This window comes from Plectropomus leopardus, chromosome 1 (assembly GCF_026936395.1).
Source record: "Plectropomus leopardus strain MGB_pleo_1.0 chromosome 1, ASM2693639v1, whole genome shotgun sequence".
Taxonomy (NCBI): Eukaryota; Metazoa; Chordata; class Actinopteri; order Perciformes; family Serranidae; genus Plectropomus; species Plectropomus leopardus.
Window position 1 is genome coordinate 37,635,772 of NC_142176.1, and position 12,332 is coordinate 37,648,103.

General features: G+C 37.5%; 1 protein-coding gene across 2 annotated transcripts in view; it reads left to right on the plus strand.

Moving 5' to 3' along the window:
* Positions 1 to 12,332, plus strand: part of cdh8 (cadherin 8) — a 125,949-nt gene that overhangs the window by 84,601 nt on the left and 29,016 nt on the right. For both annotated transcript variants that reach the window (XM_042486256.2, XM_088080959.1), the window contains exons 5-6: positions 4,379 to 4,546; positions 4,792 to 4,979. In XM_042486256.2, the coding sequence (XP_042342190.2) occupies positions 4,379 to 4,546; positions 4,792 to 4,979 (356 nt within the window). The remainder of the gene's footprint in view (positions 1 to 4,378; positions 4,547 to 4,791; positions 4,980 to 12,332) is intronic.

Here is a 12,332-nt window from a genome sequence, read left to right on the forward strand (position 1 = left end):
CGGGAAAAATCAAGACAAATGCAATGGTGTCTCTTTTATGTTTGTCCTGGTTTAGCTAGGTCAACTGATGAGCAGTGCCATGTCAGATGGTTTGACAATGGGTTGTATTGAATTCATTATCAAGACTACTAAATTATGTGAGTCATATGGGCATCACTGAGTAGTTTTTTTTCCCATGAACTGATTGGTCGTCCTAAATGCTAAATGGGCCAGACCTCATATGCTCGTTGTGCAACATCATTGAATTCAAAAGAATAATAATAATTACTTCCTTCTATCAGAAGGCAAACTCCTTAGCAGCGTCATCATGCATAAAGTTATCTCAAAACAGACTCCAGATTGGATCTTTAATTGCTTTCGCAGCTGTCTTTTTAACATGTGTGTCTGTAAGCAATATGATTAAATAATGGTGAAATTACATTAATAAGAAATGAGATGGAAATCGACTGCTCACAATTTGGAAAACAGCGCACAATAAACAAGCTTCAAGAAAGCAGAGTCTAGAAATTTATGTACATAATTAGGGACGAAACACTCGAGTTCAACTCGTCAAAATCGGTGCCCATCCTCGCGGGCTATAGGCGTCACAATCTCTGAGCGTCTGCAGAGCTGGGGACGTGGCTTTAGAAAACGCACTGAACGGACAATTTAAGGATTAGCATTCATTCTTTGTGTGACTGCGGAGCACATGCAGATGGCTCATTCAAGTGAGCCAGATGTTTTAATGAATGTTAATGAAAAATAAAAGGTAAGGGGAAAACAACCATTAGAATGCATTCAACACTTACGATGCCACATTGGAAATGAAAAGCATTCAATAAATAAATAAACATCATGCCCCAATTCATCACTTGGTTAATGGTCGATGGAAAAAAAAAAAAAAAAAAAGTTGAGGCAAATATCTATGGAAATGAGTGTTTGTCTATCCTCCCTTTTCAGTGATTAGGAATTAATTTGAATAATTAACGATGATCAACAGAGATGAGAGTGTTGCTTCTAGCATGATGACTGAAGTATGCGTGTGTGTGTGTGTGTGTGTGTGTGTGTGTGTGTGTGTGTGTATACAAGAGGGAGTACGAGTGACTTGTTTGTGTTGCTTTCTTTATTATGGATACATTTGTTTGCTTGACTACAGTAGAGGTGGGCCCACCTTGGTGATGCCAGTAGATACAAGTTTTTACCACTTACACCAGTGGCATATGCAGCAGTTGCAGCAGACATTAGAATAAAGTGAAATCTTTTATATAATTTGGCATGTTAATAGCGTAAAATGACAACAGTATTCTGGTCATGAGAAATTAATGTTTACTCACTGTGTCCTCCAGACATCTCTTTGCATGTCCCATGCATATTTATAAGGACAAGTGAGACACTACATTTTGTATAAGGTGTTTCAGCCTAAGAGCACTTCAAAAACTGTATCTTTTTCTATGACCAGATTTTTTTTTATTCTTAAGAGGACCTTAAATGTCTCCTTAGGGTACATATAAAGCAGAACACTTGATCTTTGCATTGTCTATTGCAGCACACTGTTGAATGAAATCATTATGATTATTATTATGATTATGATTATTATTATTATTATTATTGTTGTTGTTGTTGTTGTTGTTGTTGTTGTTGTTGTTGTTATGGGTAGAAGCAGTAAACAGATAAACTTTCTTGAACTATCTTGACACTCAATTGCCTTTTGAAACAAGTTCTAAATAAGGCCATTCATTCACTCTTAAGTCTGAATAAAATGGTTCAGCCTGTTGTATATGATTGTATAGCCTATAATACTGTAGTGATAATGTCATGCAACTGGTCTCAGCATCTATACATTGGAATAACATTCAAAGATGTGTATAAAAATGGGCTTCTTATAACATATTGTAACATATTCTGAAAAAAAAAAGAGAAAATATATGTTTCCGCATAGACTGTAATCATAATGGACACAGCTACTGTGATGCCACACATTGGATTGTCGTTTTGAGGCCCTAAGTTCAGTATTTTGGCAAAACCATCTTGTTTTTTTTTGTTTTGTTTTTTTTATTAAACCAACCAAAAGATTCGAGATTCCAAAAACTTTATTGTCTGTCACATAAAAGCAGAAAATTCCCTTCGGTTGCCAGCATTCACACCAAATCACACAACAGTTCAATACATCAATAAAACCGAAGTGTGCGAAGCTACATCAAAAAAGAAACGACTACCCATCCTTGTTAAAAAAGTATACTGCGGTAGAAATAAAAGAGTTCTTGTAGGGCATTTTCTTCTTGTAGGTAAATTTCTGCTATAAAATTGGACATTTCAACATGGGGGTTTATTGACTCTGTTTTAGAGCCAGCCTCAAGTGGCCATAAGAGGAACTGCAGTTTGGCATTTAAACATCTGTTTCATTTTGCAGCCTCAGAGGTCTCTGCTTGATATTAGTATTAGTGCTGTACCTTAACACCTAAACTAGCTCCCCAGAGTACGTTTAAATGTCAGACTTTAAGGAAGTGCACAGATATTGCACCCCTCAGTAGAGTATGAAAACACCTCTCTAGTACAAGCTTTGCACAGATACAAGTAAGTATAGTCAAGGTGAGACATTTTAGGTGACATAAACATAAAAGCACCCTTTTGAGTGAAGTAATTCTTTCACCTTGACATTAAATGAATAAAAAGGATGCTATGGAATTTTTCCCAAATGTGACTTTTGCTTGGAAAAGCTGATTTTGAACTGATGACATGTTTCAGAATCATAACTGAAAAAGGTGCATTAGTTCTGTTAAGGGTGTAAAAGATTTCAGAATACAGTTGAATACACTGATTGGTGTTGACAGTGCATTTTACACAACACTGCCTCTCCCAAATCTCAAATAACTTTATTTCTGTCATAGAAGTTGACACAAAATTAAACCTCTCTGGCAACTAATTTACTTTAAACATAAGTAACATCTCCATGTGGAATACCAATCTTTATATTTCTTTCTCAGTGAGTGACTTTTTGGCAAATAAAAGAATATTTATTTATTCATGCCTAGCCCATGTTATTTATGAAATCAAAAGTACAGTACAAGCCCAGTTTGTGGAATACTGAAAAGGTTACCACTTGAATTCTCTTACATATTGTGATCTAATTCAAAAGAAAGGCATGGAAGTATAAAGGACAATATTTATTGTGTTAAATATTTATTTTTATTTTTACATATATTATGTAACAGTTGGGCCTGGGGTACCCTAAACAATAAGGAAGTAAATCCAATTTTATTTAAAAAAAAAAGAAGTCAAAATGAAAAAAAAGGAAGGTCTATAAAATACATAGTATGTGAAAAGTATCATGTTTTGTGTATGGGAGCAGAGGTCTATGGTACTTATGTGACCAACTCATCTAATTTGTTGTGCTGATCCCATGGTCACCAAATATACCATATTTTTGTCAAGGGCATTGTTTGCTTGGTCATTACTCTGAGGATTGTTAATAATTTATAGAGCTAAGGGATTGGTGATAAAACAGTGACACAATGTTTTTTTCTTTTTTTCAGTATGTGTTTGATAACTATTTTATAAATTATCTAAACAAGGTTATCGCTCCCTCATCCCACTGCAGTCTCACTGATGAGGTGAGGTAGCGATTTTGTTTAAAACATCCTACTCCACTCTTTCACATTCTCCGGTTGTCTGGATCATCAGTGTTGTGTGTGACCTCCAAAAGCAAAACTGACCCTGAAATTGTGCTAAATCTCCAAGGAAAATCTATCACAAGAATTGAAAATGCAGGCACAGACAACATCCTAACCCCTCCCACGTTTTTCATCATAGCCAAGCATATTCTCATTGTCTGAGGCAGCTCAGGACCAAGGCAGGGTGTCATGCCAAAGCCTGGTTTTTATGAGGGGTTTTATATTCATTTGATGATCCTGCGGGCCTCTGTTTCCTGAGTGGATTATCCGTATATGCCGGTGCTGAGCCCTTTTTATATTCAGCGCCGTGGCAGAGTCAATAAGGTCCATTCTGCATACAATATTCAAGATTATACAAGACAGACAGCATAATTCACACTCAATCAGAATACAAATGACTGCAGATGGCGGAACAACACATTTGAAAACAAACACAGCTGATTCGCAGTGCCGGGACGGGCTCAGTCATGACCACCTTGCCACACTCACGCAGACGGTGAATAAACCTGTAGGGGTTTCTTTTTTACCTCTGCGTTGTACGGAGTCCTTGTATTGTAAAGTGATGGTCTAAAATAATGCATGTAACAAAACAGGGAGTGAGGCGGCCGTGAAGGTTACAGTATGCCTTTCTTGTGCATACTTCAATGAGCATCATTAAAGCGATGTGCAGAGTATATCAGTCATGTTTATAATTGAATTAATGTGTTATGAACTGTTTCCACCTCCAGCGACCATAAAAATCGCTCTCCATGGGATGGATCGGGAGATGAGAGAGGAGTACCTGGTGGTCATTCAGGCGAAGGACATGGGAGGTCACATGGGAGGCTTGTCTGGAACCACGACTGTCACCGTCACGCTAACGGACATCAACGACAACCCGCCAAAGTTCTCTAAAAGTATGCAATTTCACGACCTGAAATGTCTCAAATCGAATTAAGAGCACAAACAAATGACTGCGGCTGTAAATGAGTATTTCCCTGATTTTTCATAATTGGGAAAAATAGATGTTATTTTGTAAATTTCATCAAATGGCCTCCTCAGAAAGTCTAATGATGATGCAGTGCTGTAATATGCTTCTAAAATTTTATTTAATATAATCACCATTTCTCCAAACCAAAGATCTTTGTGTGTTATTTCCTAGGTCTGTATGAGTTTGTGATCCCTGAAGACCTACCGATAGGGAAAATGGGCGGCAAGGTGAAAGCAAATGACAGAGACATCGGCGAGAATGCCAAGTCAACATACAGCATCATTGAGGGAGATGACCAAGGCATGTTTGAGATTATTACCGACACACAGACACAAGAAGGGATTCTTCGACTGAAAAAGGTAAGACCTTGAAACTGGCTGGAAATGGCAAGTCTTCATGCTCTCACTGACAGACAAACACAATAGAGCCACGGACTGTATAACATGGCAGCTGTGAGATAGCTGTAATGTCTTTTACAACATAAGCCAGATAGGCCCTCTGACCAAATTTAAACAGCCGTCGGTTTGTGGTTCAAAATATATAGAGTCCTACAGCAAGTTGAGTGAGAATTGAGAAGTGAGAAGCAGCATGCCCCAAGATATTTTCACATTATCTAATCCAGCCCCCATTCAAAAAAATCTCGACACCCCTGCCAATTTTTTTTTCAGCAAACTTTACCTATACTGTTCAGCACACATGGTTTTTTCGTGTTATAGAAACTCATGTGTTTGAAACAGAATGGCCAGTGTCAAGTGCGGCAGGAATGGAAAACAGAGTCCCTCAGCCTTTTCAGTGATAACGCAACTGCAATAATCAGAGTAAATGTTGGCATTGTATGCATCTGGAAACCACATATATGTTCATTTGTATAGGAAAATATAGTATTTTGGCTTACAAAATATCCAATATTTTGTCCAATAAAAAAACATTGACACAAACCCTTTTTTGTACTATCCCTTGTGGAAAACAACGTCAGGTTGGAAAAAAAAAAAAAAAAAAAGCAACTGGGAAAACAGTGACAGGTTGCTAAAACACAACAGGTTTTGTTGTTTGTTGGTCTCAAACAGTGGTCTGCATGGGTCTGCGGCTTGGCAGGCGTCTCGCTGAGGTGACAGTGCCACTACAATGAAGTAAATTAATTATACACAACAAGTGACAGCAATGTTTACTCAGAATTAAGTTATAAATGTTGATTTAAACTGGTGACTTCACTGTAGTACAGTTGGCAGTGTATTTTGTGTGCGTTTGTTGATTGTCTATATAAATGTGCAGACTAAAAGAAAGTAAGTACTGGACATTCAAATGTCTCACAAAGCTGAACTGAACTTGTCACTGACAACAATGATAAAGATTATACTGATGTGATGAATTTCAAACTACAGATTGCCTGACCTCCCTCCACCCCAGAACCCAAATAACAACAAGCCCCACAGATGTGCCAGTTTTTCATTCAGTGACAGCTATAACTATTCATTTATTATCTCTTATTTCAAACACAGACTGGCTGTAATAGTTGTTTAAAACTGGGAATAGCATTTAGTTATTTAGTCTGATGTTTCTTAATGTTTTGCCCACTTCATTTCCCATATAACGCCACCACTAACTATAATCTCATTAGTACAAATACAGCTGAATGGACATCTCTCAGAATTATAATAAACATTCACATTTTTCCAAATGCAATTTGTGGAAGGTTTGCTGTACTGATTTGCATTTTAATTGTACATAAAAAAGTGTCCAAGGAAAGTTTAAAGTAATACTACTACTACCTCTACTACTACTACTACTACTACTACTACTACTGATAATAATAATAATAATAATAATAATAATAATAATAATAATAATAATAATGTAGTCATATGCAAGTGATTTATATTGCACAATTTTTAAGCGATGCATGACCCAAGATTCATTTACAAATGTCGGCCTAGAGCCACCCCTACAATAACCCAATGCAGCTAATTTCTCAAATACAGAAAACTTTATAAAACATGCATGCTTTTAATTCTAAATGGCGAGCTAACATGCAGCATATTGTAACATGAGGCCAGATTGGTCCTCTTCTTCTGTACCACCTCCAGTAAAATTCAGCACTTTATTTTGAGAGAGGGCTTCACTTAAAAGTATAACATTCATTGCACCATAAGTATCTTAGATGTTAAGATACCATTAAAAAAAAATCTAAGAAAAAAAATTACAACACTAAATTTAACATCTGAATTGCTTTTTTCGACAAGATAATCTCATTTTTACGTTACAGTCTTGCCCGGAGCTATAGCTGTAGCTGTCTTAGCTCAAGGCAAATTTCTCACATATTGTAAATTGGTTCAGCCCTCCTTCGAACTGAATTCACTTATGCGACACCCATATTACCATCACCATCAGAGCAGATGGACTGATCCCAAAGTTGTAGTTCTTTGTGATGCTAACACATCCACATGTGAGCGCTGCAGTCTTGTGCTGCTGGCCCCAAAGCAGCTTCAGTGAAGCAGTTGCTGGTTAATTGCTTTGCTTAAGGGAACATTAGCAGTAGGTGTTGAGAGAAGAATATGCAATGCTCATAAGTTGAAGTTCTTTATTCTTATCATATGTGCAACAATTACAAAGGAGCAGTCATCGGCAATGAAAATCTCAGGCCTCAGGCTCCTTCCAAAAATGCTCATTAAATATCAAGATATCCCCATGTGTGTGGACCTGAGCAAAACAAGCTGGTGACATTCCTGTCACAAAACCTGAATCCCTAACCTTGAGGCAAACGCATTAGCGCATAATGACATGGTACATTGCGATGTTGGTGAAGCAAGCGTTCTCATCAATAGCACCATCAACTAATTTGGAAGTATGGCCAAGACACTGCTGTGATTTTCCCACAATGTAAGAGTTTCTGTGGTAAAAATGCAGTCTGAATACTCCCTCCAGGATAAAAGCTGTGAAGGTTTGAGCCTGCATATCATCGCTTGCCTGTAGACATTTAGAGCACCCAACCACATATTTTTCTCAATGCGGAAGTGCCTAGAATTTACATTCGAAAAACTGCAATGCATTTTAATAACACTGTGACCTGCGAGCAAGTTTCAACACAGATGTATCTCAAGGACATCTGTGGGAAATCAAACTGAGGTTTGAACGCATGGTATCAAAGATACCAAAGCTATTTATACATGTATGCATTCTATATTCTAAATGTATAGAACCTCAGCTCAGTTGAGGATGTTTGCATATATTGAATCATACATGTGATTGATGGATAGGCGCTCTTAAGTCTTGAGTCATGGTTGCGTCAGTGTCTGCAGAGAAAAGCTATACATCACTCAAATGCGGAATGCCATTGTGGTGTGATGTAAAATGACATTACCCCAAGGACATGTGGTGTGACTTTGTCAGAGTGTGAACAATGAACTGTGTGGGAGGTGGAATGTATAAGAGCTAAGGCAATCTGCCGGGACTGCGATTCACTGCCACTAAAGAAAACATCAGCGCTGGAGAACAAACTCGACACAAAGTCATAAAATCTCAAACTGTTGACAAAGCAAATGTCAAATGTGTTAGTCTTTTAGGCAACCTCCACTTCCATGTCCCGCGGAGAGCTCGCTCTCCCCATGTCTGCTCGCCTTTCTCTCTGCGGCCTTGAGTCGGCCTGCACCACTAAAGCAAGATAGATGATAATGTGTTGGGAAAAGTAGCATTTGCACATTACTGTTTCTGCATCCCTCCAGACGGCAAGTGGAGATGAGTTAAAATAAAGCAGTTATGCTTTTGCTCTTTTGTTCTGTCACTGTAAAAACTGTCAAGTTGATCTGACTCAAAAAAAGCATTAGTATTATATTAGTATTACAATTATTAGTCTTAAGGTATGCCTACATTTGACTTTAAAGCCATGGTAAAATCTATTGAATCCATGCTGTTTGTATGCACATGTTTTATTGGATTGTCGTGTTTCTTAAATTAATGTGCTTTTGTGAATTTTATTTGTTGTTGAAACTCAGTGATGCTGTTGTTTTTGACATGGTCTCCGCTGTAAAAGAGACCCTTGATCTCAGTGGGACAAAGCTGGTTAAATAAAGGCTAACAAAATAAAATGTTATTTGGTATTTAATTGTTAAATTGACTGAAAATGCAGTTGATGTTTTTGCAACTTAAAAATGACGAGAAAATAATTTGTTCTTTCTCAGTGTTAGCAACTTCTGTAAACCAAGTCTTTCTGACTTAACTTGGTAATGATAAAGATCATAATATGCCAACATGTTCAAGAATATACAAATGTGGCTGACTAGTTTGCAACCAGCTGAATACAGATATACAATATAGCAATGCCATAATACCTGCAGTGTTGATTTGTTTGTTGCATGCACAACATGCATCCCTGTTGAAATCTTTAGTATTGTAAGAGAGCGATTTAGTCTGAATATTCACAGATTTTTAAAAAAAAAAATATTATTGTTTTTTATATTTGCATATGTTATAAAGCTTAAAGTGGGATTTGTTTTGATTATATTATTTAATTTGTTTCCTCAAACACCGGCCATGTCTAAAGATGCCCAGAATGGCATTGTGTTAGAATAAGAATTCTGCAAACTTATCATTCTTTGTTGAACATAATAGATTTTTCTAAGACAAACAGATTCCTAAATTCTATTGTGTGAACAAAACTGTTACACTAAGTAAGACTAATATGGTTAACTTCAGCTGTGAACACCGAGAACAAGCTGATTTCATTTGTCATTTTTAAGTTGCAACAACTAAGTACAGTTGGATATAGATGCAAGACTAATAGCTACAAAGCAATTTGTTTCCTACATTTTTTAAAGTAAGATCAGCTTCAGATTTTACAGTGTATCCTCTAACCGGGGTGACACAAGAAAAGATTTAGTGTAACTCTTTTCCCCGACACACCCTGTCAACAGCTGTATGAGTCTATAAACTGCCATCTAAAGTGGAATTCAAATTATTACAGATCCTTTGCGGCAAGGTTAAAACATATTGATCTAACTGAGGCTGGAGAGGCACAAACTGGGCGAGAGATTCTTTGCTGTTTGGGTTTAAGCTTTTTATCTGCCAGCCCCCAGGCCTGTCGAGGGATGTTAGTGGGATGCTGAGCTTTCACCCCTGCAGCCAACGCTGAACTTTGAAGTCTCTAAATGGCCTATGTGTACATACTGATTTGATGCTTGAGAGGGACCGAAAAATGACACAGCGGGGGTTTGGGCTGGGACACGACGGTGAGTGGTTGTTAACACGGGAGAAACTAGAATGTCTCTTTGTTGCTAAGTGTAAGTCCGCTGTTCCCCACTCAAAATTTTAGCCTCTTTCAGTTAAGCCGCGTTTACCTGGCTACATCAACTCCAAAATAGCCAGTATGCAGCTCTATTGTTTTCCTTTTGCACTCATGAATCTCTTAATAGTCAACAGAAGCTGTACAACAGTAGCACTATGCATACTAATAGAAATCAAAGTGGCTCTCCCTGAATTACTCATTCAAAGCTCTGTGTGCGTTTATTGAATTAATAATTTGAAAGGGTCAGAATATGACTCATATTGTGTACCCATGGGCAGGCTATCAAACAGTATTTAAAAGAGCAGCCATTTTTTTTTTTTATTTGAAATTGATATTGGAAATAATTAATCAAACTTAACTAGGCTAATCAGAGAAGCTGTTTACCACTGTGTTTTCCTTAAACCATACAAGTAGATTTGGTGTAATTAAATCTGCCAGCAGCGGTGAGAGTCCCCCTCTCCCCTTTCCCCTCTCTATTAGGACACTGGAAACAAATATAATGAGTTGTTTCTACATGCTGTCAAGTGGGAATAATACTGAAATATTTTGATAAGGGAGACGCCAATGTTCCTGGAATATAATGTGGAGCAGTTTGCTAAATTACTTATGTAAATTTGAAGCAGCTCACAAAAAAGTCTAAAAGCTGCATTTACCAATGTTGTTATATTAACAATTGATCAAAATGCTATTTGAAATGTGATAGCCGCACAGAGTGACTAACCCAGAGGGATTTAGCATTCAGTTCTGAATTTCCCGTCAGCTGTTGAGTGTTTTAGGGTTTTTTAGCTCATTTGGTTATAACCCACAAACTAACAGGAGAAGGAGTGTTTGATTTGTTGGTATCCTCTGCAGAGCTGCAGGGGGCTGGAGCCTATCCCAGCTGTCACTGGGCAGGATACAACCTGGACAGGTTGCCAGACTATCACAGGGCCTACACAGAAAGACAGACAATCATTCACGCTCATATTAACACCTACGGCCAATTTAGAGTCACCACTCCAATCAGTCAATAAATCAACCAGACTTTATTTGTATTGCACTTTTCATAGAGGCAAAATGGTAACACAAAGTGCTTCATACAATAAATAGAAAGGATAACAGAACAAACAACAATGTTAAAAATAATCAAATAAAATAATGTACCATCTAGTAAAACAATAAAACTGGCTAAAATGTGTAAACAAATAGTCAATATATACATAAGTAAAGTTCAATTAAAAGCCAAACTAACTAACCTTACCTGCGTGTCTTTAAACTGTGGACAGCCAGAGAACCTGGAGAAATATGGCCATTTGAGCTCGGAACCCCGTTGCAATGCTAATCACTACACAATGTGCTGCCCCACAACAGCTTAATGATAGTTTTTCACTCTTGTTTTAACAGCAACAAACAAATTTAGCCCCCATGCACATCACAAAAATGCGGGCAACTTTTATCATTTTTTAAATAACTTTTTCAGTGGTTTGGAATCTATGCTGACTGAGCTGGTTGGGCTCACCTGAGCTGAGTGAGGAACCAGACTGAGCCCAGTTGACTGCACTCAGTAATTAGTCAGGGCCCAGCCACCAGTCCATATAAAGCCCACCAGAGAGGAGCTGAGAGAGCAGAGGGAGGAGAGACCAGATGCCTCCTTAGAAGATTTGATTTTGAGTAGCCTACTTTTTGTTTAATTTATTGAAGTGACTTCAATTGTAACATTTATTTTTTTTATTAATAGGCCCATCCAGCTGTCAAATGATAGTCACTGTCAAGTGGGAAATTCAAGTTAAATACCTGCCTTGAATTTCCATAAAGTGGATATTGATTTTAAATTTTTGCCAGTGTATTCCAATAAATACATCCATCTCATCTGAAATCATTCAGAAATGTGCCGAGTCATCTCCAGTAACTCTGTGATCATGGAGAGCAAAGGTTTGTTTCTCATCAACCACAAACCTTTATCCTCTGTTACTGATTTGTAATTTTACTGCCCATGACTTATCTAAGCTTTTGTTGTAACCCAGTATGAACACTCTAAGACAACTATGAAAAACTGATTATTTGGAGCTGAGGTTAATTCACCAAAATCACATCAATTATTAATTCCTTGACCTATGCAGAAATCATGTATTGTGCAGCATTGTTGAGCAAACTATTAAAAACGTAATTAACAATAACAATAACATGGCAGATGGTAGCCATTTTTGGATTTGGGTTTCTTACAAAGTTGCCTGCATTTTTGAGAGGTACGTGGGGGCTAAATTTGTTTTTTAACCTTCCTATATGACAAATCTACTGAGAAAGTAACTTTTGCTCTCCATAGTCATGGAACTGCCAGAACTGACCCAACTGAAATGGCTTTCCGTGGCGATATTCTTGGTACAAACGCAATGATGTCTTTGTAAAAATCAGCCGCTTTCCATAGCACTATTCTCATTGGAAATGCAGGGATAAT